Raw genomic sequence first — 27237 nt, forward strand, 5'->3', positions numbered from 1 at the left:
TCACTAGTAAATTGCTGGTGCGCAATAAATAACTAAGCGTGAAACTCGTGCCGTGTACACGGTTACTGTGTTTCTTCTATGAAACAGTCTTAGTAAGCCTGCTGCCATCGTAAACACAGTAACATCTTCCTGCTGTCATGTATAAAAAGTGGAGGAACTGTTAGGTTTGAAAGCGCACTTCATTTATCTTTGCGAATCGCATGCTCATCTGTGGTATTGTTACGTCGATTCTATATTATCAGGCGTCAGCGCATATTTCCACGACAGGGCGTATTGCTACTGCTGCAATGGCCTCTCCAGTTTGGCGAAGCCATATATTTGTGAAAGGAAAGAATAACTACCTGATGTTTTGAAGATGAATGAGTTTTGGGATTTCCCCCCCCCCCCCTTTGCAATGTGCATATACAAAAAAAAAGGCACGTACAAGTTTTATTTATGTTCAGTAGGTGGTGGGCGCTGTCCGAATAAGCTCATGGGTGTGTTCGGTTCTTGTTATGAAACATATACTACACAACTAGAGGGAAACATAATCCCCTCTCGTCCTTTAACCTCTTTGCTCTCGCCTCTGCTAATGTTTGCTATCGTTTCAGTTGGGGGGACGGAGGAAACGCATGATGGGGTCGAAAGGAATATTCTCAACCCGACATTTTGCCGCGTTTCGGGCGCTGCTAAGTATCTCCTCCTGTGTAAAACACTCAAATTCACTTCCGTCTACGCTGTCAAGGTTAAGTAAGAAGAAAGACACATTGTTCGGAAATAAATGCTCCTCCCTCGCCGTTAAATCGCGGTGTTGGATGGTATGCTCTGTTCCAATGATCAGCGCTCGGAATGAGCGGCCTGTCAATGTGGAAACAAGATGATCCTTAACGAAGGTATTCAATGCGAAAGAGAGGGCGCTAATGAGCGACTTTGCGTTCCGTTCGCTTGTATCACTCTCATGTAGACGTAATGTTGCGGCTACCTGCACGTCACAGGCAACCTCTGCCGCCACACAGAAACCACCAACGATGGCACAGTGAATGCACAACTTGGCCCGCGGAACATAATCGTTAAAAAATAAGCATGGTGTTCGGTCAACCGCGGCAGCCAGCATGGGATGGTCATTCATAAGATGCAGGACGTCCCACCCATAAGTGCAAGGAACACCAATGTATGAAAGCGCCCCAAGGGATGACTTGGAGTTCCGCTCCCCCTCAGGAACGTGGAAAGCTGACGATACAAAAGTGGGTGACAGTTTCGAAAGTGGTAGATGCAGCGGTACCGTCTGAACGAGGAAACGCGGCAGCTCCAATGCATCCACCGCCTTCACCATCTCTGCACGTCCACCAGACGAAAGGCCTCGTGGACACGGGGTAATGGCCATGAAGGGTGTCTTGCTAACCAAAGCTTCGGTATGGTACCAATCCTGTAATATGTCCTTCCCAACACCCTGCTCAGCGCGACGCGACATCCAATCGTTAAATGCTCCATCCTCCCGTGAAGCAGCTTCAGCTGATTGCACACGCTGCGTTAAACTGTCTGATTCATCTTGCTGTTGCTTCTCCGTCGCGAAAAAACGGTGCATCTCCTCGTTCCACATATTTTGACGACTCTGCAGGAGTGTTACGGTGTCAAGAATTTCTCGTGCAAGCTTCACCGGCGCGGGGTAACGCCCGTTCCCCTTCCCTTCCTCTCCGTTCATGAGAATAATCAGCACAATCGCACCGCCCACCCCCTTAGCTTTATTGACCTCTTACCGTTTGCGGTGGAGGCAAATAGATACGGAGAGAAGGGGGAAAATATTGATAATTGTAATGCGGTTGTTCCTCACCCCTTCCTCTGTGCTAAAAAAATAAAATAAAATAAATGCGCGCCACAACTCGTTACACCTACGGATGACTGCCGTTTAGCGCCTAAACTCTTTTGATCCCTCTTCGTTTTTCAGTTTTCACTCTCATCAGCCGCTTTCACAAGGCGATCATTATGGGGGGGAAAATACGGTGTCAGGGCTCCGCACGTCAAATCAATAGAACCCATCTGCAATCTTTCACATGCACAGAAATAACCAGCTAACACAGTTTAAATTTGTTACACGCATGTAATCAGCAGCTCAACGTTTTACTAATTTTTTTTTTTTAGTAAGGGCAAAATTGAGGAAAGGAATGCAGAACTGAATTCGAAGAAAAAAATTAATTTGCGGACGTCCGTGTGTGAGCGCTGAGCCACAGCGACCAACAAAGAAAAAAAATTGTGAAAAAAAAGGTACACGAGAGCGCATGAACTATGAGCTCTTAGTGTATGCCAAAAAAAAAAAAAATGTCAGCGTGCGATAATCTTGATGGCAAAACCAAGAAAAAAAATCAAGAATATAGTGGTGATAGAGTGAAGTAAAGACACAACAAGCTTGACGCGTGAGTGGGGTACCAGACATTAAAGAAGCTTCGAATGCTGCACCCCACGCCGAGTTAATCCGACCAACGCAACCGATTTGAAAGAGGGCACAGACACCCACGTTATCAGTATCAGTGAGACGTGAGAAGAGGTTCGTTGCAACGCAAACACCGTCACCTGACGTGCCATCTAATACCATATGTTGTTATTCTCAGCATCGTACTTGTAAAAACCACAGGGATACAACCACGCCTGCATGGATGATACCCATCCAGTTCGTCCCTGTTAGACGCTGCGGGTTTGCACCGCGTCTGCGCAGCGAACGCGACGGCACTATGATTTAAACAAGGTTAAACATGGACCTGAGCGCTCCCTTGTTCACCTTACCTGTTGTGTTCCGCGGCACCTCCGGCACAATGATGTACCGCGCAGGGCATTTGTAATACGCGAGGACCTCGTGAACCACGGCAGACAGTTCCTGTGTCAACTCCGGTGATTCATAATGGTTAAAATTGTCGGGTACATTCCACTTCCTCAGCGCCGCAGCCTGTAATGAGGCGATAGCCACCACACTTTGACCTTTAACCTCGTCCTTGCATCCCACAACTGCAACCTCGTAAAAAATATCCCGGAAGGTAAGCAGCGCAGCTTCAATCTCCAACGCAGACAGCTTGAATCCAGACGACTTGATTATATCAACACTCGTCCGACCAAGAATGGTGTAAACTACACTGTCACAGTCACTGTTAAACATCTTCACTCCCACAGTATCACCCGTATCAAAGAAGCGTTGACCACTGCTGTTGACAACCAACTCCTTCTTGGTCGCTGCTGGATTATCCCAATAGCGGTCAAACACGGACTTGGAGGAAACACCAAGGCGACCAACGGTGTCATACTCCGCCGGTTTTCCCTTCCCATCCGCCTTTTCACCACCTTCATCTGTCACGGTTTCCTCTGGGTTGTTGAATACATACGTTTGCACAGTTGGAAGGGCCTGCCCCACTGTTCCAGGAACCCTTCTCGTTACGGGTCGGAGGGGCTGACCAAGCGCCATCCCGATTTCAGTCATTCCATAACGCTCCAGTAGAATGTGGCCGGTTAGCTCATGGAAGGCGTGAAGGGTCGGTGTGGGGAGAGCGGCGCTACCGCTCACAATCAATCGGACACTTTGAGAGACCGCTGTTTTAAACCCCCGTTTTTCAATAGGTGACATTTTTTCGTTAATAGCAGCAATTAATTTCGTGTAGAGCGTGGGCACGCCCATCAATAGAGTGATATCACCCCGCTCAAGGCGGCGTGCGATGCGAATTGGGTCGTCAAACTTCGTAATCACACATCGGGCACCCGACGCCAGGGAGCAAAGAAGGACATTAACAAGCCCATGTATATGATGCATGGGCAACATATGGAGGACAGTGTCGTCGGAGGACCATTGCCACACATCCTGGAGGACATTTACCATATTTCGCACGGTCCCGTGGGTGTGGACGACACCCTTCGGTTTGGCTGTTGTGCCTGATGTATACAACATTAGGCAATCATCATTCCACCCTGGACGTGACCGTGGGTCCTCCACCCAGCGGCGGTGCACCGGATTGAGAGAGTGAAGATTTTCTGTATCGTAATACATTTCACCAGCGTCACCATCAGCTGCATGTGTGACGGCGTTATTTTCTTTGAACTGTTCACTCACCATGCTTTGACGGCGTGCTTCACAACGCTTGGCGTCGGCAGCCTTTTCAAGTTCCAGTCGATCGATAACATCGTGTGCATCATTAATTTTCCTCGATTCAGCCTTCGCGGGAATGTGTTCTGGTTGAAGCAGGGTTCCCGTCTCCTCTTCCTTTTCACGTTGGGCTTTGACAGAATCAAGAAGTGAGTCGAGGTCAAACATCGTTTCTACGTGGTGTGTTGACGAGGTTGCACTTCTGCATGTGGGCCACCCTCCGCATTCCAGCTCCCGCACCAAAAGATTTTTATAATCCGCCGGAAACTTATCTTCAAACGCCCAGGTGTCCCCCAACACTGCCCTGCTCTTACTATGCCCAAGAATGTACGACAACTCGCCCGCATACTTCTGCGAAGCGGACATGGGAACAGCCATCTGGTTGAGTGACCACGCGGCCAACAGGGACACAACGAAAGCGTAACCAGCATTTCCTGTTATCGCCAAATTATATGTTCCATCATCCTTAAGAAAATCACAACTCAGAACCCCTCCCTCTTCATTACTGTAAACACTCCTCACATTGTCTGGCCTTGGTGGCTGCAGCCAACAGAGCGACGGCATTCGCTGGATTTTCGCTAAAAGCTCCCGTCGTTGCGCGATGACATTCGCCACTGCAAGAACATCTTTTCGTAAGCGTCCAAACGAGTAACACATCGGCTCAGCACCGGCTACCTCGACTACTAGAGCATCTTTTCGCGCCGGCGCGGAAAAAACGCTTTCTAAAACGGTGTTGTAGCTGAAGAGTGTGGAAAAGGGAATTTTGTCTAACCGGCGCCCGACAAGACTAAACATCTTCGGCAGTTTGGTTGTTTTCCTCCCCTTTCTTTGGAGCTCTGCAGAAGTGTGTTCCTGCCTTCCGCTTTATTTAAGAGGACAGCCGTTTCCGCCCTGATGCACAAATATATATATTTATATATATATATATAAGTATGAGGGACAAGCTTCTCTCGCTTTCCTTCGACTTGAATGCTCTTCGGGACGATATTTTTTCCCCCTCCTCACTCACACCTCCTTCTCACTTTCTACACGACGCCTAATAATTTATCCCGCTTTGACGTTTGCAGTAGAAGTCGAAACAGTGGGAGAAGCCCTTGCGGAAGTGGATGGAAGTAAGCAACCAAGGGGGCAAACTAAAAACAGAACCTAATGTTGTTAGTTTGAAAAGCGAATGAACTCCACTTCCCTCTACTTTAATAAGCCGTCGACGCCTCGTTAAATCAATAAAGGTAAAACATACGCACCCAACATCAAAAGAAGATGAATACGCCTTCAAGGACAGATAAGGAAACTGTGGTGGAAACTGCACGATGAACAGAACAAGAAGAATGACATATGAGTTATCCTCATTTTTTTGTTTTTTAGATGGGAGCAATCAAATCAAGTGATTGTTCAACCGCATCTGTGAGAGTGGCACCTTAACGAAGAGAAAGGGAAACATAAGGTATGACGATAAAAGCAGCACAACCATTGGTTGGGCTGCATAATCACATTTCACAGCAGTTCATCCATTTGTTCATTCATTGCTTCTAAATGCTTTGTAACAGTTCCATTCTTTTTAAGGCAAATCAGCCATGCAAAAAATGAACCAGAAAAAAAAAATACGCGTGATAATAGAAAAAGAAAGGAATTTTGGAAATACGGAAAGAACCCAATTGCAATCGTCCTTCACCAATCAAATGCCACTGTATAGATTCATTCAGCCCCCACATGCACAACTCGTTGGTTAACTGAGGTTAATGTTTGGTCCAGAACTGAAAGCGCATGCACCGCCACTTTTTTTTTTTGCTTTCGAGATGCGCTGCACGTTTGTACCTGTACATCAAATAACCGACTTCCGCAAGTTCACAGTGCGTTTTTAGCCTTTATAGCGTTACTATGACTTTTTGTGACTCACTTCCTGCAAGAACTCTGCATTGAGCTTTCATGCGCAGACATATATATATATATATATATATATATATGCGCATGCATCTTCTCAGCTTTCTTGTGAATATACCTCTCCTACCCACCAACCTTCATAAAGGAATTTCACCATCGCCAACAGATACATTTTTCAACATTCTTACCCGCATTTTCACTTCCTTGACTTCGTAACCAGTTCGGTAAGCTTTGGCACAGCGACAAAAAGATCCTCCACAAGCCCGTAGTCTGCCACTTGAAAGAAGGGTGCTTCAGCATCGTTGTTAATTACTGCAATAACTTTCGCATCCTTTAAACCAGCAACGTGTTGTATGGCACCCGACACACCGCAGCCAACGTAAAGGTTCGGCGCCACAGTTTTTCCCGTTTGCCCAATCTGGAGGTCATTGGAGCAATAACCGGCATCCACCGCCGCGCGAGTTGCACCAACGGCCGCATGGAGTGGCTTTGCTAAATTATGAAGAAGTTTAAAATTCTCGCCACTCTTCAAACCACGCCCCCCCGCGATAACCGTCGCCGCTGTTTGGATATCTGGCGCGTCATTATTTACTGAGGCATCCTCAAGCCACTTCGAAGTGCCAACCACCGGTGTCACTTCCACCTCCTGCTGCAATGCGTTACCTCCTTCAAGAGGTGCTCGCTCAAATGAGGTGCTGCGAATCGTAGCGAACTTCACCGGGTCAGTGGACCTTACCGTACTAACAACACCTCCAGCGTACATGTAACGGACGAAGGTGGACTCATCTTTCACTTCCGACACTTCACTAATGGGCATGACATCACACAGCGCCGCGGCACGAGGGATAATTCCCTTGCCGAAAGCTGAGGTAGCCGCGAGAACATGCGTGTAACCGCCAAGCTGTACGAGTGATGCCACAAGCGGTGCATATTCCTCAGGCAAACCATGCTCATAGTGGATACCTGAAGCAATGAACACTTGGGAAACGCCCTTCACCTTTGACAGTTGCGCTGCAGCGGTTGCGGGGGTTTCACCAGCGATAAGTGTGGTTACTTCACCAAGTTGCAAGCCCGCCGTTACCGCTGCGAGAGTACCTGGAAATATAGAGTTTTGATGGGTCTCCGCCAGCACCAGCACTTTGCCGAAGAATGCAGTGGTGTAACGAAACATCAGGGGAAAATGTTGATCTCCAAACACCTTTAAAACGACTCAGAGTGAAATTATACTAAGTTAGCTAACCCTTTGATAATGCCCGACAACCTGATTCCGTCGAGAAGTGGAGCGCAAATATCTCCAGGACAACCCGCCTTATGATCTTCCCTTTGTAGCACTCCTTAAACAGAACCAACCACAAATAAACTTGTAGCGATCAAGAGGAGGAGTTTGATTCAACATAGCATGTCCATAAACAATAGTGGCAGGGGGGAAATAATATCCCTAAGGACATGAAAGTGGAAGCAACCACCTGCAGAGCGTTAATAGGTCTTTGGCTTAATGGGGAACAAGTGCAAGCACAGCAAACAAAAGCATATGTAGTAACCAACAGGCTATACGAAGGGGTAATGAGAAGGGGATCCAAGCAAACGCGGTGCCGACATGCACTATTATTTAATTAGTTCTTTTCATCGTGATCGCTGTTTTTTTTTTTTTAAATCTTCCCTCAGGATGTCCACACCTGCTGGTGCACGTTAAAACAAGTCCCAATAACTAATTCCACAACTCTTTTCTTTTTAACCACTCCCGTGTGTCACTTTTTTCTTTTAGTCTTTCCCCTCCTCTATCCTTCCCGTTACCGCCCGTAGTCACCGAATTTATGTCACTTCCACAGACACATTCATACGCGTGTTAGCGTATACTAACTCAAACATGCCCTTTTCATTCGATTTTCTTGCCGTTATTTCGGCTCCTCTTTCTTTTTTTCCCCTCTTTCCTTCCACTCACTTCGCTGTCGCTGTTGCTGTCGTTGTTGTTCATTTTATTCAGACAAACGATCTGAGTTTGTGTTGAGGAAAATAGTGCAAAATACTAGGGACAACACAGAAAACGCGAGACTGAATCCGAAAATCATTACAGCTGGCCCATACTCAAAGCCAAGTGACCTTAACGTCATTTTGTAGCAAAGTGGTGACGAAACAGTGTCTACGGAAGCCTTAACGGCGACTGCAGACGCAACAGTGCAAAGGGCAAGATTAAATAACATAAAGGTCTTGGGAACGAAAGCGTTGCCGAAGATCATTGTAGTGTTAAAAACAATCGCCAAGAAACATGGTATTGTAAACCCCAATGCCGAGATGTGAAATACCGTCACATTTGTGACAAACTTCTTGCACAACGTCGTTTCAATATCGTGCGTCAGGCATTCCTCATCTGTGCACACCCAAACATTCTGCCAGTCGATAAACACCTCATAATTGTCCTTCTCAAGTTTCCCTGTTGAGCTGTTGCTCCCTGCGAGCACGAGGCAAAGAGCCGCAACCAACAAAATCTCCAGTACGATATTTTGAATGCGGTACCGTTTGACTTTCACTGGGCCATATGGCGCACTGGTGTGCCGTTCAAAGGCTAAATCATCGTTGGGGTCCGTTGTGGTTGTTTGTCCCCGTTCCACTCGCTTGTTAGCAACCTCACAGTTTTGAAGCATACCAACTGCTAACTTGTGCCTGCTAATGATTTCAGAGATCAGACAAACGCTACCGAGTTGTTGTTTTTTTTTGCCCTATTCCCTTTTTTCCTCTCTTCACCTTTTCTTTCCTATTTATTTTTTTCCACAAGGCGCAGTGGCGGGGGTACCACAGGTGCCATTGTATCAATGGTGAATAATGAAAGATGAAGGAACTAGCAGTTTTGTGATCCAGACACGAGGCATATACGGAACAGCGGCAGTACCGTGACGAAAGTGAAAGGTCGGAAACAAAGGAAAGGAGGTTGGGCACAGAAGTAAAAAAATCAACAAGAAATCAAACAGCAACAGGAAGAGGAATGGGACAAGAGATAGCCTTACAGAGCACTTGATGCCCACCATCTGCAGCTGCCTTGCTTTCGCTTCTCTTTCTTTTCTTTCCTGCCTTGTGTTTCTTTTTTTGTTGCGTTGCATGACGTCAGCAGACGGCGCTTTATATATATATATATATATTTCCTTCTCGTTCCCTTCTGGTAACACGCTTACGAGGGGGGGGGAGAAGTAACGGTACATATATATATTTATTTATGGTCTCATTCCACCAAAAAAGGGCGAATTCAAGGCACTACATCACCTAATTTTGTGTTTTCCTCTTTTCATTTTTTTTCATGCATTTATTACCCCTTATCTGACGTGTACCTCTGCATTTCCCCCAGTGGCGCACAGTTTTCGGTTGCACCGTTATTAGGTCAGATTGCGGCGAGTACGGTTGTGTGTATGCAACGAGTAAACAAATAAAGCGGACGAGGTAGGGTCCGCAACGGCCACTTCTAAACTCAGATCATAATGGCGCAAGTCGCTTCCCAACAGCGGAACCAATTTGTAAAAGTTCCCTCCGCCTCTCCTGGCCCTTAGAAGGAAATATATATATATATGTATGCTTAAAAAGAAACGAAAACCTCTGCTGCTGGTGGCCTCCTCTTCTCATTGGAATACTACGAGTTTTTCACTGTGGAAGAGTGGATATGAAGGGTTCTGTCTGTGTCTTCCAGAGAAACTAATGTATAGTTTTTTTTGCTTACGCTGTCTCCCCTTGTTCTCTTTCCGCCTCTATTACTACACAATGCTATCACTGTTTTCATTTCCCGTCCCCTCACATCCTCCCTCAGCTAAACAATAACCAAATATTATTCCCCCCTTTGACTCGCAAGCCTCTATCGTTTCCACTCAACATACTCCACCAATCCTCTCCTTTCCCAGCCCTAGTTCCATCCATAGACAGTCACATCTAGAAAAATTATTTTAAAAACGAACAAACGAAAGACACATACATACGTACATCTTTGTGCGTACAATCCCTCCACTTCTTCGTATCATCAGGGCACCTCGTTACATACATGCAGCGCGCACTGTTTTAAGAGAATCAAAACATCCACTGCGTCGCTGTGGTCAGGAGGCTGTATCTGTACGAGTACGAAAAAGATAACAAACACACATACAAACACACATACACACACACATACATATATTTATAATATAGAGCGTCAAAGGGGAGGAGTGCACGCACATAGATAAATAGGATTACAGCGTCTTAAACTCCAAGTCACAGACAGACCAAATCATAATAGCGCCTTCGTCACCAACGGACACAATTTTCTTGCCGTCGGGGGAAACACGTACTTTCGTGATATTGCAGCTGTGTGCCAAACCGACAGCGGCGCATGAGCCCTCGTCGTACCCCCAAACCTTTACAATACGGTCAGCGCCACCCGAAACGAAAAAGCGGCCATCGGTGGACAAAGAAAGACTATTCACTTCAGCTGTCTTACTTCCAGGAACCTCGCGAATGGCTCCACAGTCCACGGAATCCCACCAGGTGATATTTTTGTTTGTCCCTGTAGTGAGCAACTGGCTTTCGTCTACGTAGTACGCTACCGCACGGAACCTTGTTTGCGAATAAATCACATCCCGACGGACGTGTCGCACCAGATCCCACACGATGCAGCTACCGTCATCGCTGGCGCTGACACACTGCGTGTTATCGCGTGTAATGGCAATGGCATTCACGATTCCCTTGTGCTCGCTCAAAGAGGCCTCAAGTGTGCAGTGAGTTTCCCGCACCTGCCATACACGAACAAGGCCGTCAGCACCACCAGATATGATGCGTTCGGAGCTGTTGTCCGTGCACACAGCAGTAACGCCAGTAACCCCGTTGGCGGACTTCAGTCCCTCTTTTTTGTGGGCGTCATTAACAGCAAATATCAGTTTTCCACTTTGTGGGCCAAAAGCGCGAAGTTTCCCATCGTCCCAGCCAGAAACTATCATGGAACCATCCTTAGAGAACTGAATGCAGTTGCAAGTTAACCCTGCTATCTCAATGCGCAGAAGCTCTGCCGACGATGCCGCGTTCCACACTCTAATATCGGGTCCGCAGCACGTTGCGAAGAGCGCGCTAAGCCCCTCAGGGAAAACCACATCATTTATCGTGTCGCTGTGGCACGTGAGACGCAACTCTGCACGGAAGTTCCCCCCCTCAACAAGGTACACATTACTGCTCATCGTTCCAACAAGAAACCCATGAGGAACCGTGCAAATTCCCGTAACAGAGCCTTGCACTGTTACCGTCTTAAGAATTGTCAGGTTAATCTTCGAAAGTAATGCCACTTCACCGGAACCACTTCCCACAAGCACATCACCTGAGGGATCAAGCACCATTGAAGTTATGCCACCAGACAACATCTGCTGCGGGCCGCTCATTTTGTATGCAAGAGCATCACGTTCCAGCAGCACACACATCACGTACCCAGTTGTTGTGCCGCAGTACGCGTAGCGGTCGGTCGCCTCCACAACAACGGAGGTGATGCAGCGACGGGTGTTCCCCACATTCACGTCTTCTGCGGTCATTTTGCGATCCTTACCGTCAATAGTCCACACACGGAGTGACCCTATCCCTGCTGTGATAAGCTTATCACTGCTATTGTTGTAGAAAACAACGGTCTTGGATTCGGTATGGTGCGCAGGTGCACCGCAGAGTGGACGACCCGTGGCCACGTCCCAAACGACGACAGCCTTGTCGTCTATTCCACCGATAGAAGCCAGGTACCGCTCGTCTGAAGAGAATGCGAGCGCCTGTACCTTCACTTTGTGGAGAAGCATGCGATGAATCATGCGGCGCTGTTCGAAATCGAAAATGCAAACGTCCGCCTGAAATCCTGGGTGAGCCATCTGCCCTGACGCAATGTAGCGGCCGCTTGCGCTCACGGCCAAGTAGCTGATTTTGTCATTGTGGCCGTAAAGGAAGTCAGAGGAAGACCGGTCACTTATTTTCTGAATGACAATGCACGCTCCCAAAGCGTATATCAGATGTTCTCCATTGGGGTGCGCAAGGATACTGTTGGGAATGCGGCCGCTGTAGCCAATGACACCATCGAGGGTCAACCGCGGGGTTGTTTCGTACTCCTTCGCTGCCATATCAACACAACGGGAGGGTGGCAGTTGGACTCTGTAAAGCAATAAATATGCGTCAATGCACTGCTCGCTTTTCTTTTTAGTCCCCGCCCTTTTTTTTTGACGAGATGCTACTTTCAATTTATAGCACTCTCTATTTTATACTTTTTCTTAACCTTTGAATCGATTTTTCCTTTGTTTGCAACTTGGACACTCTTTTCAACCGCGTGGGAAAACAAAAAGGACGAGGGGAGAAGGAACCGAATGGGTTTGCGAAAGACATCACTAAACCTTAATGGAAAAAAAAACAACAGTAGAGCGCAAAACCTGCATCCTTATTGCCAGCACTGCTGCTTCAAATCATTTAGCAATATAATCACCTCATACGACAACAACGCCATAGAATCTTTCCAACAACAACGGTGCCTCCATCGCCACCGCCTCTCATCTACGAAGACTAGCGACGTACAAGTACTGTTCACACACATGAAAGCATTTCAAATACAGTAACCGCAAGCACAAGAGCACGGACACAAATCGACTTCTCCATCGCCTTCACTAATGTTCCAACAACCACAACAAAGAGGCACAAGAGCCCATGCGTGACCGCACTAACATATAAATGCAGACGCATATATATGCATTTATCCATCCGTGTTGATTTCTACTATCCGATCATTTGGGGTTGCGACGCTCCTATAACCAAAACCGGACAGTAATAAGAGAAGTGAGAGTGTAGATAATGAAACAGTTGGTGTATAGGGAGAGAAAGAGAGGAAAGCTGTGCAGGGCAAATAACAGAAGAAATATAAATGACAAGCAATGCAACGCACCGCTCCATCCTCTCCTCTTGTTACTACACACAGCAATGATAGGCCAGCAGTAGGAACTGTGAACAGCAAAAAAAAACGTAGCTGTTTAAATCATAGCGATCCCATCACTTTCTTCAACATTCTCCTTCTTCTTCTTTCCTTCCCTCTCTTTCTTTGTTTTTTTTTCGATTCCATGAGGAAAAAGAAGGAAAGTGAAGAAAATAGACACGACAACGACGAAAGAAAACATGAGAACAAAAGAGTGGATGAGACGAAAAAATTTGTGACTTTCTTCCCTTTTGTAGAGCGTAGCGGGTGCTGAAAATAACTGGTGATCAGAGAGTCAAATATGATTACAAGCGTGACGGGACAGATACAAGTGCCCAAGGGGTCTGGGTAAGAAAATATATTAACCACTTTCCCTTCGGTACACCTTTCCCAATGACTTTTCCTCTCCTTTTTGTTTAATTTCCCCGTTTTTTTTCCCTCCTTCACCGCGTGGCACGTGGCGTCACTTCAACTCATTATTTTCAACTACAGGGGTGGACGCCCTCCCCAGCAACAAACAATGATTGAATACAAAAAAAACAGTAAAACGGGATATGCAGCGATAAGACAACGGGGTATGGTGTTGTTGGCGTAGGTATTCAGAGGAATAAAAACAATAACAAAAATGGGGAATTGCTGAAAGAAAGAAAGAAAGAAAGAAGGAACGCGAAAAAAAAAACTAAAACAAAAAACAAGACAACACCGTGCCACGCTTTGGCCCGGAGTGAAGCAAGCACAAAAGGTCAGGAGGTAAGTGATCGGAAGCAAAAAAACAAATAAACACAAACACACGCACAAAAAAAGGAACAAAAAAAAGTTGCGCCCAAGCGCTGCAGACACCAATAAAAAACTCACGCAGTAGCAGCAGTGAAAAAAGAAGCGGAAAGTTAAGAAGTGAGTTGAATAAAAGAAAATAGGAAATGTTCACTGCCAATTCAGCTCTCAACCTCTTTCTCTCTTTCTCCCCCAAATTCCTTTTTCGCTCTACATTCCTTAAGCGACACACGACAAAACCGGCATTAATGCTTTGCAGTGATATGCATTGGTAAAAAAACGCATACACACATATATCATCTTAATAATCACACAGATACACACGCGAGAGTGACACACCCCAATTGTGTTCGATTGGTAAGCGTTTTTTAGCACTGTTCTTCCACTTTAATTCGTTTTCCTACTCCCTCTTTTTCCTTATTTGGCTCGTTCGTTCTTGATTCACGCTTTCGTGTTTGTCGTCTCCATACGCAACAAACATAAACACATTCGACAAACGGACACGCCACTGGCACTGCCATCAGCAGCAACAACAGCAAAAATTTGTACAGAAGAAAACAAAAAGTATGAAACAACGTATGAAAATTACACACCACAGATGAGTTGAGTAGCATCCAAGCGTCTCAGTTTCTCGCCGTACTCCATGGGAATAAAGAGAGGAGGCTCCATCGTTTCGAAATAGTCGAAAACCCTCAACCGCGCCCTTTCATAGCTTTGAATAAGTGAAGAAGCCGCTACACATAACTCCATACGGGCATTCGAAGCTGCCGGAGCGCTGGCCAATAATGGCGTATGCACTTGGGTAGAAGACAGGGGCACATAAACACTGTTCAGTATTCCCACGGCAGCATCAATCATATCTTTCCATTCGCGCATGTCTTTGTTCTCTACACGTCGGATATAGGCGGTGTCACGCCGGATGTCATCATCGGTGCCCTCCATAACAATAGCTCCGGGTGAAGTGAGGAGGTCGAACGTTTTGCACACCGCTAATAACATACCAGGCTTAAGGTTTTCCAGTGCCGAGTTTCGCGTAAGATTTTTGTACGTCGGCAGGGCCTGAATGGCGCGGAAGCCCGGAATACATAAGTAGGAGGATTCAGCTGCGCGTACAAACACTACATGGAGGGTGACATCTACTTTTAGCGAATTGTATAACTGAGGGGCGGGAGGCCACGGTAGAGCATCTCGACTGTCACCCCCACAGTGCTCACCACTGACATCAAGACGGGAAAACTCATCCTCAGGTATGGAGGAAGCGCATAAAAGTAAGTACATCATGAGTTTATACTGATCATACCCAACAAAACTGGTTGCCCGTGGGACATCACCCAACATGCGTGCATTAAGCTCAATCAACACAGGCATTCCTTTGGTGGAGCTACCGGGGCGATTATCCACGCGAACCTCACAATGCGAGCACCCCTGTTGCAACCCGAGAGCATCAAGACACTTTAACGTGTAAGCTACCACACGTCTTTCCTCACTGCTCGCGGGTAACTTCGACAACTCATGCACAAATTCTATGCGATCATACATCAATACGGTGGTGGTGTGTGGCACCGGCTCCCTCCCGCGGCCGCTCGTTAGGTACGACTGCATTAGCTTCTTTTCCACAGATGGCCTCAGACGGGTACTTTTCACCGGGTATGGATACTTCCAGCTCTTCCATACATCCGACACGACATGTATTCCCATGTAGCTTACAACATTGACGACGTATTCAGGGCCCTCGATGTACTCCTGCAGCAACATATGGGAGGCGTCCGTTTGCTGAGTCGTTTGAACTTCGGAAGAAACTGCAAACGCGATGTCAACATCATTTTCGTCATAGCATAGGGTGACGAATTCGGATCCTGCACCACTGACAGGTTTCACTATAACAGGAAACATTATCCGTTCCCTCCTCATCTGCCGTTTCATTTCCCCCACATCACGTCCAGAGAACCCTTTGATATACAGCAAACCGTGCTCCTTCAATGTGTTTTGCATACTGCTCTTGTCTTGCCTTTTTGACACCGACGTTGCAGGGTCATTTCCCAGTAAAATGCGCGTCCTACGTGCGGTAGACAACGCAGCATCAGCGCAACACGGAACCTGAGCGTGCGCACGCGCATATGACTCTGATATTGACCTAGGCACCCTACAGCACCGACCGGAACCTCCATACGGATAGGCGAGGCGGCGGGTGTCGGGGTCACCAAAGTGCCTTCGATGAAGGTAGTCCACAAGTGGTACTACTCCATCAACCGCGGTAACAAACGCAACAATGTCTGAGAATCCCTCTGTAACGACCTTCCTCTGATAGAAGTCTTCATAAGCAGCCGGCCCGTCTAACACGTCAGCAGCATCTGTGTCAACGAAATGTACCTCAATCCCAGGCCCGGAGTTGATTTTTTCTGCTACCTCAGCCCATGTCAGTAAGGGATATCCCTTTGAACGTCCGTTTAGGTTTGCTTTGCTGAAACAAGGGAGCTGCGAGCTGTCAATGGGCAGTAACGACTTGGCAAGATCCTGCATATGCTCACGCTGAAGCAAATATACCTCAACAGCTACCAGACAAGGCCGTTCTTTACGCCTCAGATCAGCTACACATGCATCTACATTCGGCCAGTGCCGGCGAACTGTGCACTGAGCAGACTCCCACGAACAACCGAAGTTGTCCACGAGATAATTTATTAGCCGGGCATACTCTTCGTTATCGACGGTTGGAGAGGTCTGAAGAAGTTTGTCGCAGTGGCTGCACTGCTCCTCCTTCGGCATACACCCTTACCTGAAACGCGGTAAGAGTCGTATGGTGTCAGTTGATGATAAATAAATAAACAAATATATGTATACAATACCTATGCTTGTAGCCGGTCTTTCTTAATTAACAGATGAATACTGATCTACCTTAATTTCTCCCCCTATTGGCCCAGAGGGTCAAACCAAATGTGAAGCACGGCGTGAAACACACCTCCCTAATTTAAAACTACCCACCATGCAGACAAATTAACCAACAGATAAAAAAGTAGAGAAAAGGTACTCTGAGAGCAGCGCCACATGATCGACACGTGTGCGTAAGCTTCCCTCCCCAGACACAAACACACACACACACCTAGCTTAAGGAAGCCACCCTCACAAAACCGAGTCTGTGCCCCCTCCGCAGCAGGCCCGTAAGATTCTTTACTAGCATATAGTTTGTACTTCCACCTATACGACATACAAATTACAAATAGTGTTAGGACAAGATAATTACAAGCATATAGCGGGGAGACGGATGACGAAAGAAGGTAATAGTACAAGAGGAAAAGATAAAAGAAAAAGTTATGGGAGTGTGCTGCTTCGCCCTTCCTCTTCCTCTTCATCATCCGTCGTCCCATAACTATCGCATACCAATAATAATCCCATATTCACCTCCCCGGATCCGTCCCAACTGAACTCCGAAACAAAGCTCGCCTTCAAAAATGCCAGCTGACGTAACACTGGAAAAGAGGAACAAAAAAGTTACAAAGAGGGGAGTAAGGAATACAACAGAAGGTGTTTTTAATCAATGTCTGGCACCCACTGTGAGTCGTAACGTTCCACGGCCGTCCCTAACTCCCCTGAATTTTTTTAATGGATTAATACACCAAGGTGGAAGGTAAAGAAGAAAGTAAATGAAGGTAAAGCGCCACCTGCTACCTGGTGTGTATACTTGTTCCGCTTCTCCCACCCCCCGCCCATCAGTCCAAAAAGCAAATACAAGTTTGCACGAGGAAATCGGCGCGGAACAATCCCTTTCCATGTTCCCTCCACTTAAATTGAAAAGGCAACAGCTTCCTCAATGTAAGGCTCAACAGCTCTCACTTCTTCACAGCGGCGAGTGGCCGTCGGACCACCGTTAACTCTGTGTGAGTCACCACCGGACTTGTCATCCTCATCATCGCCTTCGATAACTTCATCTTCAAAGTAAAGCAGCTCCTTGTCGTCCTCCTCATCTGTGGGAGTCGAACCGTTCCTTTCAAGAGTCGGTGTTGCTCTGCTCGTGCCGTTCACTGTGGAACAAGCTCTGGATGATGACTGCATTGAAAATATTGAATCAGAAACCTTAGATTCGGAAACCGAAACGGTGCCGTCGCGCTCTACACTCGATGCAGATTGACGGTGAAGGGGGAAAACAGAAGAAAATGAGTCCGTTTCCTCGTACTGTGCGCGCTCATCAGCACTCATCCCCATCCAAACCTTGCGCATGCGTTCAAAGAACGCACGATTTCCACATGCCTTGCCCGTCATCATCAAGCCGTGGATATAACACTGTTTCCAGTAAAAACGACGGAACGCAACACCGGAATGGTTGGATGCGGATATGGGTGCATAGAAGCAAAAACTAAGTGCGGCCTTCTGCAAGTCTGACAAAAATGACCAGCGTAACATCGCCTCCTCTCGAGTAAGGCCATAGTCACGACAGGCGTAACGAATAAACAGGTGAGCACCTCCAACCGGGTGCATCTGCATTGTTCGCTCAAAGCAGTAAAATTTGACTTGTTCTTCTTTCGGGATCATGTGCCAACTGGGAGACTCGTCTCTTGAACGCCGCAGCGTGGCATCCACGGATCCATTTTTTTTGATCACATATTTGTAGTGCTCGTGACGATAATATGTGAGGGCGGGACTTGTCATCGCCCGCACTTCCTTGAGCGCTGCCACGCCACTCAAAACCTTTGCGGCAAAAACTCGCTCTTGCTCATACTCACGACGCAACTGGTCTTCATTATCCTCGGCCTCTTTTAAGCACTTTTGCTTCGCTTGGTTCGTTAGCTTCTTGAACGCCCGGTCAATGTGTGGCCGCTGGAATTTCGCAAGTTCTCCGATAACGTCCCGCTGCTCCTTAACCTCACTGCGCTCCACGAGCTCCTCGTTGCGAATCGGACCCTGACGCAGCGCCCACTCGTACATAGGGGGACAGACGCTAAAATCATTTCTCTTGAGCACCATGAAAGCCTGCAACAACCTAAACGACCCACCAACCTTAGCAGTAAAAAATTGACGCAAGTGTTTCTCCACATTGGCGTGGTAGTACAAGTTGATATTTATCCTTCCTGTCTTTTTGTTGGTGTACCGATCCCATTCCTCCTTTGTGGGTGGCTCCACACCGACGCTCTCAATCAATTCCACCAGATGGTCCCGGTTCTCGGGTTTCAGTATCTCGTTCTCCACCATCAGCACTATCCGGCGCGCTACAATTCCTGGTGCCTTCCTCGCTCCGTGAAAGCCGGTACTCACTAAAGAATTCACCTTATTTTTGAAAAAGACGTACTGCTTCACATTGTCCGGTAAGTATCGGATGTGTTTTTCAACATTCGTTCCGATCGCCTGACGGTACTGGATGCGACGGTGGAAGAAAACGTCGTCGCGTATGCGGACTTCCCGACGGCTGCGTGGTTCCTTGTTGGTTTTCATGAGACGCTCACTGTTAAGGAAATTGTATTTCTTGCGATTTATTTTAACTTTGCCACGGTCTGTCCCAGGTGAAGGGTACGACGCCACCGAGCGTGTGGAAATGCAGAGCGCCGGAACGATGGCTTGAAGGTTGTTGGGACAGTGGAGGAGGCCTGAGGCCTTGCCAATAAACGACAGAGGCCTTCTCATTAATGATACTGCTCTAACTTTCTTTTCTTTTCCACCCCTTCTAGCTCGTACTTATGTATTCCCCCTTACCTCTCTGCTCTCTCCCTCTCGTCTGCTTACAAATACAAATAAATAAATATGTGATTAAACTTCGCGATCACACCCTTTTCTCCCCCCGGGGTTAAAAGTTAAAATACTCGAGGCGTTTGAAATTCCCCGCTTCCCTTCCAAACGCACTGATTTGTAAAAAAAAAAAAAAGAAAGCACGAAACTTGGGTACAGGTGGCAACGTGCGTGCTTGCAAAACGCAGCTGAGTATCCACTACTGGTTAGGGACACAGAGTACCACTGCACGTAAAAAAAAAAATAAGCGGAGGAGAAAAACAGAGTAACCCCTTAATGTTTCCCCAGTTTTCACCTTTCCAGTTGTGTTTTAAGTCAGTTTACCTCCGTTTCCCTCTGTTTTCCCCCTCACTGCTACTTCTCTCTCCGCTCAAAAGCCGAGGGATGAGACTGATACCCAGGGGCAGCACCAGTATTATCTTCTGCTTCACAAAGAAACGCACCACAACACCGCCCAAAATGGAGGAGGTATTTGAAAAAAAGAGCAAATGGAGAAATTAATGTCGAACGTGTGGCAAGACACAGAGACCGTAAGAACAAGACCATTGGTGACACATTTATTTGCCTCAATCACGCCAGAGCGCGAAAACACAATAAATACAGTTTGAATCTAAGACCAGAAGTGCGCGGTGGTTTTCATCACGATACCTGCAACAACTGTGAAAAATCATACCCGGAGTTAGATGCAGAAAAACGACCACGAAAACCGGCAGCTCCGCTCATTAGCGAATACGAAACGAAAATGCTCATACAAAGATACAGGTCCCTCTTGTTAGCGAATGCAACGCTGCAGGATACACCTACACGCCGCCCCTACAAGGACACTACAACGAAATAAACAACAGTGATAATAATAAATGATAAGACTGTGCAATCCTCAACCATACTGCAACCCACAAGGCAGTAAGAAAAGTTAATGAAAACATTCACCATCAGATGCAACACATTACACTTCCACTTGGGCCCCAACGATGCCTCCTGACTTTTTTGGACGGCCACGCCGCTTTGGCTCCGTATCCACGGGCGCGACATCTCCGTTAGCCTCATCGTTCGTGTCACTTCGAATTTTCTCACGTGGCGACTCGCTCTCCGCGGTAGCGTACCGCCTTCCCTTCAACACATTATGACTGTCCTTCTTTTCTCTTTTGGGGTGGGTCCGCCGTATCGCCACCTTTTTGGTGGATTCGACTTCCTCATTAGTTTCGGCATCGGGGATGAGCTGAGTGCCTTCACCTGAAGCTTTACTGTCGGGAGTCGGATACCACACCTCCTCGTAAGTTTTAGGTGTGCTCTTCGTCCCCTTTGGGCCCTTCTTCCGCTTAGACACTTCATTCGTCGTTACGGATTGTCTCTTGGAAATTCCATCCACACTTCCACGGTGATGTTTCCCCTTCGCGCTCTGTTTTTTCTTCGATCCCCTTGGACGCCCCCGCCGCATGGGTTCCCCACCCGTCAACCTCGGTTCCTCGGGTTTGCCCTCATCTGCGCTTCTCTGCACATCTTCGGTGCGCAACTTATCGGAACTCCGTTGATGGTGGTGCTTCTCCTTAGTTTTTGATGTTTTTTTCGCTCCCTTGGAGTGTTCCCGCTGCCGTGACACATTTTTCAACACCGCCGGTTCCTCACTGGGTGTATCACCCGCGGCACACTCAGCGCTCTCGTGTGAAGATTCGCCATCAGATGTGATGTGCCGCACCTCTTCATGAGGTGTTGAAGAGCCCCTGTTTTTTCTATGGCGAGTTCGCCGCTTATGTGCTTCGCGAGAGGACTCAGTTCTTGCTCCAGATGCGTCGCCAGTAGCTTCATTCGAGGTGCTTGGACGCGTGCCGGTCATAGCGAGTGGTTCAGTTGTGTCTGGAGTGGAGTAACTTGTGGACTGGAAGTAAACGCTGTCACCAAACGGAAACCGAAGCGAACTCTGCTGCAATTCATTGAGCCACTCAAATCGCGGCCATGTGCAGCTTGTACCAACGGCTGAGGAATTACACGAATCTTTCTGGTTGCTGTCCAAAACCTCCGCAGCAACACGGGAGTCGCAACTAGAGCTAAATAAAGGATACATCTCACAGTACCACCGGTACAACTCCTCCGGCGTTGCAGCTGACTTCGGCAAGCAGAACCTGCGTGGCATCCGCGGTGCGTGGAGTTGGCCAAAGCAACTGTACGAAAGTTGGTCCTGCAGCGGCAATTCCTCAAAGGGCCGCGGCGGTGCCACCAAGAAGGAATTTCGCTGTGGGGACGCCAAGCACCACGAAGACAAGCACAGTAATTCATTGTGTAGACTGCTGAGCCGCTGATACGTTACAGGTGGTGGCGTTATTGCTCTCACCTCGTCACGGGCAAAAAACAGCATCAGCAGCGCCCTTCGTGTCATAATGTCAACATACACCTCTGCCTGCAGAGCCCCAAACCCACCACACACCGTACGATAAACATCCACAATTTCATCAATTCTCATGTTCTGGAACAAATGCCAAAGTTGTGTAAGGTGGATATCCTCCAACTCTCCATTCATTGGGTTTATTACGTTTCTTTCCTCCCCCCTCCACCAACCTCCAGTGGCGGCCCTCCCCTTCTCCTGTTCCAATTCTTCTGTGGAAATCTCGCTACCACATGAATTGTGACATCCAGTTAACACCTCGCTAGGTTCAATCATGTTTATATAGAATGTATCCGTAAGATACCTCTGGTGGCGGGCATTGCAGTTCGTTCTCCTTTTACAGTCTGCGGGAAATCCTTCTTCTGATAGGTGCGTCGGATCTTTAGCCTTCCAGCCCTCTGGCCAGTTGAGCGATACCCCATCAACAACATTTTCTGTGAGTTCATTTTCACCCATTACACTCGCCATCACACTTTCCCTCGTGTCCTCCTGAAACTCTGTCTCGGTGAGTGTGATAATCATATCATGGCTACTAAATAGTGGACGTTTTGTGGATGGGGCAACCCGCATATTCCTATAAAAAGCGACGAACATGTGCCACAGTTCTCTTGGGTCACCAGATGAGTTACTTCCATAGTGAAGAAACTCCCAAAGAACGCCCTGCAGACCGTAGCTGTAAAAACAACTACTGTCGGAGATTCTGCGAAGAGAGTTCCAAATTATGGCAGCGTCAAAGGCAACAACACCGGTGTGACAACACTCAACGACAGCCCTACTGCAACGGGAATGTACCCGGTTGAGCGTCAAGTTGTGATGCGTAACGGGATGTTTCTCCCCGTTACGAAAACCCACGTCAAGGAGATCCTTACTCTCCTGCACCTCTGCGCCCCTTTTGAGAACGAGTTGCAATAGTTCGATCAACTCATCATGCCACATGGCCCTGTTGGAGACAAAACGCTCCAGCATGTTACGAAGAATCCTGTGCTCACCAATTATATTGCGGTACTGTGGTGCTGTTTCACCCTCCTCCTGCACCTTTGATACCCAACCACTATCACGGAACAATTTCCTCACACACCATTCGTCCAGTAACTCCACATTCCGCAGCCGTTCCTCGACGTCCAAGCACGTCACTGCACCCGTGTTGTGATCCTTCAACGAAAACAACATTCGCTTTAGGTCCATCGACTCCCCAGACATCTCCTCTACTTGTGTTTGTGTGGAGGACGTCCCGTGCAAATCACACGTCATTCGAACGCTCTTCGAAGAAACGGTAGCGTCAACAGCACTGGAATGGACATCGCTGCAGCTGTCAGTTGTTTCTCCCGAATGCTGCGATAGGGTGCACATGCACGCACGCAATGGGTTTTGCAGGGCACTGGAAGCTATCCCGCATCCACTGAAACCAGCAAGGGCTGTGCGGTGGTGACGGTGATGGCACCGCATTAAAAGGCGCGACAGCGGGTTGAGCCGCAGAAAAGAGTGCCACATGGAAGTGTCGTACCCGTTCTGTCAAACTCTGCCCTAGACTTGTTTTGTAATTTTTTTTATTTTGATTTAAATATGAGAGTTATTCACGGCCATAAGGAGGGAGAAAAAATGCGAAGTGTATCACAAATAAAGAACTAGAAAGAGGAGGTAGAAAACACACAAGATAGAGTGCCGTCAGGTGTACCATATTTCTTTTGCCCATTGTGGTCTTCATCCGTTTTCTCGCATCTCCCTTTTTTCTTCATAAGTTTCCTCGTTGTCTTACGATTCAATAGGAACGAAACCACATCGCACGCGAGGGGAGCCGAAGGGTTGTGACAACGGTAACGGCAACAGCAGAGAAACCTTCAACGATAGCAAAAAAAAAAAGTGTTACCACAACTGTACCACCAACCCCTAACTCATCAGATAGTGACAAGGAAAAAAAGGAAAACACAGTAGATATGCACTACATATATATATATAACGGATGTCCGCATACATATGTATATAATTACTATTGGTACTATAATTATAATGAGAAAAAAGATGTAAAAAATCATTTATGAGCGACACAACTCAAAAAGGATACCCCGTTAGTGGTAGAGAGAGGGGAAGGAATGTGGCGAATGGGCGCGCCAGATGAAAGCGAGAACTTGTTCTCTCTACGGTAAAGGACCAGACACACACACATACACGTATATGTATATGTATATATATATATATATTAGACAAGAAAAAGAAAACAGAAAGACAACGTACGCGAAGTGAGTCGCAAAACCTTCCCTCTATGCTGGGTAAGTTGACAGAAACAAAGAAAAGAAAAAGAAACATGTAGGCTTAGTCTGGCGATAAAATAGCGGTGAAGCATCTATGGCGCGGTCGAACAACAGGTCTCTAGTGAAGATTGTATTTTTCTAGGCTTTTTTCGGTAGATCCAAACCCACATGAGCACGCGCCACACAAATATATTAGTGTTACTGCATGTGCACAGGAACAGCACGGCATATTTCTATATTTTTATGCGCAGCATAGGTGGTCCCCGATGTTACCACCCACATGAAGTGCTCGTCAGCCTTTGCATGTTGCTGCTTCTTAGCTTCACCATGTCCGCTTTTTGACCTTGGTTCTCTTTGCGAGTAGGCTCCGATAGCAGGAATGTTGTATCATCATATCTAAAACAATAGTCGTTCACATGAGCAAATTGCTACTGCTCCTCCTCTTACCGCACGTCTGTTCCCATGAGCCCCGTTTTGTGGCTATATACATGCGCTACTCTGCCATATCCTTATTCTGTTTTGCTTCATTTCCCTAACCTCTCCTACTCATTAGCCTCTATAAGAGCCCCGCCCCCTCCTCGCATTATGTTGCCTTCCTTCCCCCATTCCAGCGAAACCAGGGATTCCACCACTTTCTTGACGGTTGGAGTGAGTTGCACGACCCGCGGGTGGAAGGTTTTGCTGCGGCAATGGTCTCGGTTGTTGCTGCTGAATCTTGAAGGGCTGGGGCTCTTCGTTGAAGCGGTTCTGCATTGGGTTTTCGTGTCCCGTGCCAGAGTTCAAATTCCCATTCTTGTTATTGGGGTTGAACACGCGCACACCACGCCGTTTGCCCGGTGAATCGCTCTCGCTGAAGCAAAGGAAGCGACTTTGAGTGTTGCCTTCGAATTTCTCACGCACTTCTTTGTCGCGCTGCGCCGCAGAATCGACAGGTCGTAGACGCTGCAATTCAGCACAATCTCGCTCCCTCACCTCACGAGGATGGTTCAAAGTTGGTGCATCGGTGTTCCACGAAAAAATATTCAGCCCACCTCGCGCAAGGCGGTCCTTTGACAGGCGCCGGGTATCCACCGCTTGTGTTTGGGCTTGCGGCTGCGAAGGTAAATCATAACCTCCACCGTTCATATCGACGTGTTCGTATGCATCATGACCCCCGTAACCTGGTGGAGGCCCGTCCATGTACGACTGGGGGACATCTCGGAGTAAATCCTCCTGACCGGCGTATGGGGACTCAAGGAAGGTCGGGTGCTTATCGTATGCATCTACATGCTGAGCCCGGCCCAATTCATCAGTGCGACCCCTCAGGTCACTTTCATAGTCGTAGTTGGCAAGCATCTTGGTAATATAATATTTATATATATATTATATTCTCTGCTCCAAAATAATATCACCTCTTGTCTTTATTATTCCTCACTGCTACTTGCTTCTCTTGTTTGCTCCTACCTGAGCTTTATTATGTCAAGGCGAGATTCAAAGTAACTCTCTTCTAATAACCGATCGATGCGCGGCGATTCCTACCTTATGTGAACAGTAAAGCTAAGTTATTTTTCTTTTAAGAGCTTTCCACTGTTTCTATCGCTTACCTCTTAGTCACAATTCTTCAGGATGTTCTATTATATCAGTGCCATTATAATGCAAGTGAAAAGCACATGATCAGAGACGCGAACACGTACGCACGTACAAAGAGCATAAAGTAAATGACATTGTCAAGTATTATTCCACTCACTCATCCGCCTTCACCACAATAATAAATTAATAATGGCGCCCACCACCCACAACTGGGAAAGCCACTAAGAAACACAAAGCAAGAAAAACCACATAACCTCACTTCCACAATACAAAGCACGCGCACGTGCAACCCCGCCAACACGCTCACAGACAATTAGACTATAAAACGAGAAGGGGGAAAATTGCAGAAAAACAAACCACAAGAAACAACCACAAATAAAAAGAAAAACAGTAGATAGCACCAGATAAAAGTAATCCTAAAAAATATATACATATACATACTTTAAGACATGAAAATACTAAAGTAATACAAAAGTAAAAGCAAAAGTGCAAAAGCGTTTCGAAACCGATAAAAGTAAGATTGAAAACAATAATACATATAAAATAATAGATAAAATAAAAATAAGAACAAAACCCGGTCAAATTCAAAAAAAAAGCAAGAGCAACAAATTAATAAAAGGAGAAAGTTTCAAGGAATTAAAAAAATATATCAGAAAATCAGATAAATATTAAAGGCCGCCAACACTTAACAAGACTCTCAACAACATCCCGTTGACAAAACAATAGATTTCATTACAACCATAAAATTCCTGCGCCTTCTTCACCACAGTTGGTGACTTTACAACCCATACAGGGCCCTTACCACGAATGCCAGATTTGGATGCCACAAGCTTCAGCTCCTCCATAATATCAAAACCAAATCCAAGAGCATGAGCTATTTCATGTGCCGTCACACGCATACTACTATCATGAGAAGTCAGCACTTCAGGTCCAATATTGAAAACACCAACAGTGGGGCGATGGTCTTTATACCTCGAACACGGACCTGCCCATGCTGCAGGTGAACCCATTGGACCAGCGGCACCATATAACACCATATCAGCACCGGAGACACCTGTAGTGTAGTGGTCTCTGGGAATGTTAAAGTTTCTACAAAACGATTGCTCCCTATGGACCGTGATTCGTCCCTTTACTGGTTGTACCATGAGACGATCGCTGTGCATCTTCAGCGCATGCGGTATCACAGCATCCAAAAGAGATTTCTTCTCCTCTGTCAACACGGATTCAGTTTTGCATTTGTAGTAGCTGCCCCTAAAATTAGAGCGAGTTTCACCCACACTTCCACAATATTTTCTCCGGTCGTTTATGTCCAATTTAAACACCTTAAACCTAATAGGATGCCATCCTGCCGTTGAACTCGTAACAATCACATGCACCAGATCTCCTTTAGGTACTGGAGGCTCATCCACCACGGGAAGGTCCCGCACACTCATGTTTTTCATCAACTTGCCGAAGTCACACCGATGTGGTGGGATATTGCCTTCAGTCACATCACCACATAATATCAAACCCAATAAACAGGGAGTGATATAACGAGGGAACATAATCACTGCCATATATACACACTCAAGCGTATCAATAGATATTTGCAATTCCTTAACTTAGAGTTTGGGTTTCACATACATAGAATAACAAAAGGAAATAG

The 27237-nt window shown here is 46.9% G+C and overlaps 14 protein-coding genes across 14 annotated transcripts; 1 reads left to right on the forward strand and 13 right to left on the reverse strand.

Moving 5' to 3' along the window:
* Window positions 1–586: 586 nt before the first annotated feature.
* On the reverse strand, window positions 587–1681 carry TbgDal_XI8700 (hypothetical protein, conserved; the record flags this gene model as incomplete). The annotated part of the gene is made up of 1 exon (XM_011781713.1): window positions 587–1681. One exon carries the CDS (start codon window positions 1679–1681, stop codon window positions 587–589), a length of 1095 nt encoding a protein of 364 aa, XP_011780015.1.
* Window positions 1682–2260: 579 nt separating this feature from the next.
* Window positions 2261–2569, reverse strand: TbgDal_XI8710 (hypothetical protein, unlikely; the record flags this gene model as incomplete). Its single annotated transcript, XM_011781714.1, has 1 exon — window positions 2261–2569. One exon carries the CDS (start codon window positions 2567–2569, stop codon window positions 2261–2263), a length of 309 nt encoding a protein of 102 aa, XP_011780016.1.
* Window positions 2570–2710: 141 nt separating this feature from the next.
* Window positions 2711–4894, reverse strand: TbgDal_XI8720 (long-chain-fatty-acid-coA ligase protein,putative; the record flags this gene model as incomplete). The annotated part of the gene is made up of 1 exon (XM_011781715.1): window positions 2711–4894. The coding sequence occupies one exon, from the start codon at window positions 4892–4894 to the stop codon at window positions 2711–2713; it is 2184 nt and encodes a 727-aa protein (XP_011780017.1).
* Window positions 4895–6176: 1282 nt separating this feature from the next.
* Window positions 6177–7151, reverse strand: TbgDal_XI8730 (electron-transfer-flavoprotein, alpha polypeptide, putative; the record flags this gene model as incomplete). Its single annotated transcript, XM_011781716.1, has 1 exon — window positions 6177–7151. One exon carries the CDS (start codon window positions 7149–7151, stop codon window positions 6177–6179), a length of 975 nt encoding a protein of 324 aa, XP_011780018.1.
* Window positions 7152–7956: 805 nt separating this feature from the next.
* TbgDal_XI8740 (hypothetical protein, conserved) lies at window positions 7957–8622 on the reverse strand (the record flags this gene model as incomplete). Its single annotated transcript, XM_011781717.1, has 1 exon — window positions 7957–8622. The coding sequence occupies one exon, from the start codon at window positions 8620–8622 to the stop codon at window positions 7957–7959; it is 666 nt and encodes a 221-aa protein (XP_011780019.1).
* Window positions 8623–8787: 165 nt separating this feature from the next.
* Window positions 8788–9174, reverse strand: TbgDal_XI8750 (hypothetical protein, unlikely; the record flags this gene model as incomplete). Its single annotated transcript, XM_011781718.1, has 1 exon — window positions 8788–9174. One exon carries the CDS (start codon window positions 9172–9174, stop codon window positions 8788–8790), a length of 387 nt encoding a protein of 128 aa, XP_011780020.1.
* Window positions 9175–10182: 1008 nt separating this feature from the next.
* TbgDal_XI8760 (hypothetical protein, conserved) lies at window positions 10183–12072 on the reverse strand (the record flags this gene model as incomplete). Its single annotated transcript, XM_011781719.1, has 1 exon — window positions 10183–12072. The coding sequence occupies one exon, from the start codon at window positions 12070–12072 to the stop codon at window positions 10183–10185; it is 1890 nt and encodes a 629-aa protein (XP_011780021.1).
* Window positions 12073–12870: 798 nt separating this feature from the next.
* On the forward strand, window positions 12871–13182 carry TbgDal_XI8770 (hypothetical protein, unlikely; the record flags this gene model as incomplete). The annotated part of the gene is made up of 1 exon (XM_011781720.1): window positions 12871–13182. The coding sequence occupies one exon, from the start codon at window positions 12871–12873 to the stop codon at window positions 13180–13182; it is 312 nt and encodes a 103-aa protein (XP_011780022.1).
* A 1085-nt stretch (window positions 13183–14267) lies between these two features.
* On the reverse strand, window positions 14268–16445 carry TbgDal_XI8780 (hypothetical protein, conserved; the record flags this gene model as incomplete). The annotated part of the gene is made up of 1 exon (XM_011781721.1): window positions 14268–16445. One exon carries the CDS (start codon window positions 16443–16445, stop codon window positions 14268–14270), a length of 2178 nt encoding a protein of 725 aa, XP_011780023.1.
* A 197-nt stretch (window positions 16446–16642) lies between these two features.
* On the reverse strand, window positions 16643–17044 carry TbgDal_XI8790 (hypothetical protein, unlikely; the record flags this gene model as incomplete). Its single annotated transcript, XM_011781722.1, has 1 exon — window positions 16643–17044. One exon carries the CDS (start codon window positions 17042–17044, stop codon window positions 16643–16645), a length of 402 nt encoding a protein of 133 aa, XP_011780024.1.
* Window positions 17045–17459: 415 nt separating this feature from the next.
* On the reverse strand, window positions 17460–19292 carry TbgDal_XI8800 (hypothetical protein, conserved; the record flags this gene model as incomplete). Its single annotated transcript, XM_011781723.1, has 1 exon — window positions 17460–19292. One exon carries the CDS (start codon window positions 19290–19292, stop codon window positions 17460–17462), a length of 1833 nt encoding a protein of 610 aa, XP_011780025.1.
* A 1048-nt stretch (window positions 19293–20340) lies between these two features.
* TbgDal_XI8810 (hypothetical protein, conserved) lies at window positions 20341–23265 on the reverse strand (the record flags this gene model as incomplete). The annotated part of the gene is made up of 1 exon (XM_011781724.1): window positions 20341–23265. The coding sequence occupies one exon, from the start codon at window positions 23263–23265 to the stop codon at window positions 20341–20343; it is 2925 nt and encodes a 974-aa protein (XP_011780026.1).
* Window positions 23266–24572: 1307 nt separating this feature from the next.
* TbgDal_XI8820 (hypothetical protein, conserved) lies at window positions 24573–25358 on the reverse strand (the record flags this gene model as incomplete). Its single annotated transcript, XM_011781725.1, has 1 exon — window positions 24573–25358. The coding sequence occupies one exon, from the start codon at window positions 25356–25358 to the stop codon at window positions 24573–24575; it is 786 nt and encodes a 261-aa protein (XP_011780027.1).
* Window positions 25359–26260: 902 nt separating this feature from the next.
* On the reverse strand, window positions 26261–27148 carry TbgDal_XI8830 (Gp63-1 surface protease homolog, putative; the record flags this gene model as incomplete). Its single annotated transcript, XM_011781726.1, has 1 exon — window positions 26261–27148. One exon carries the CDS (start codon window positions 27146–27148, stop codon window positions 26261–26263), a length of 888 nt encoding a protein of 295 aa, XP_011780028.1.
* Window positions 27149–27237: the final 89 nt, after the last annotated feature.

This window comes from Trypanosoma brucei, chromosome 11 (genome assembly GCF_000210295.1).
Source record: "Trypanosoma brucei gambiense DAL972 chromosome 11, complete sequence".
Taxonomy (NCBI): Eukaryota; Euglenozoa; class Kinetoplastea; order Trypanosomatida; family Trypanosomatidae; genus Trypanosoma; species Trypanosoma brucei.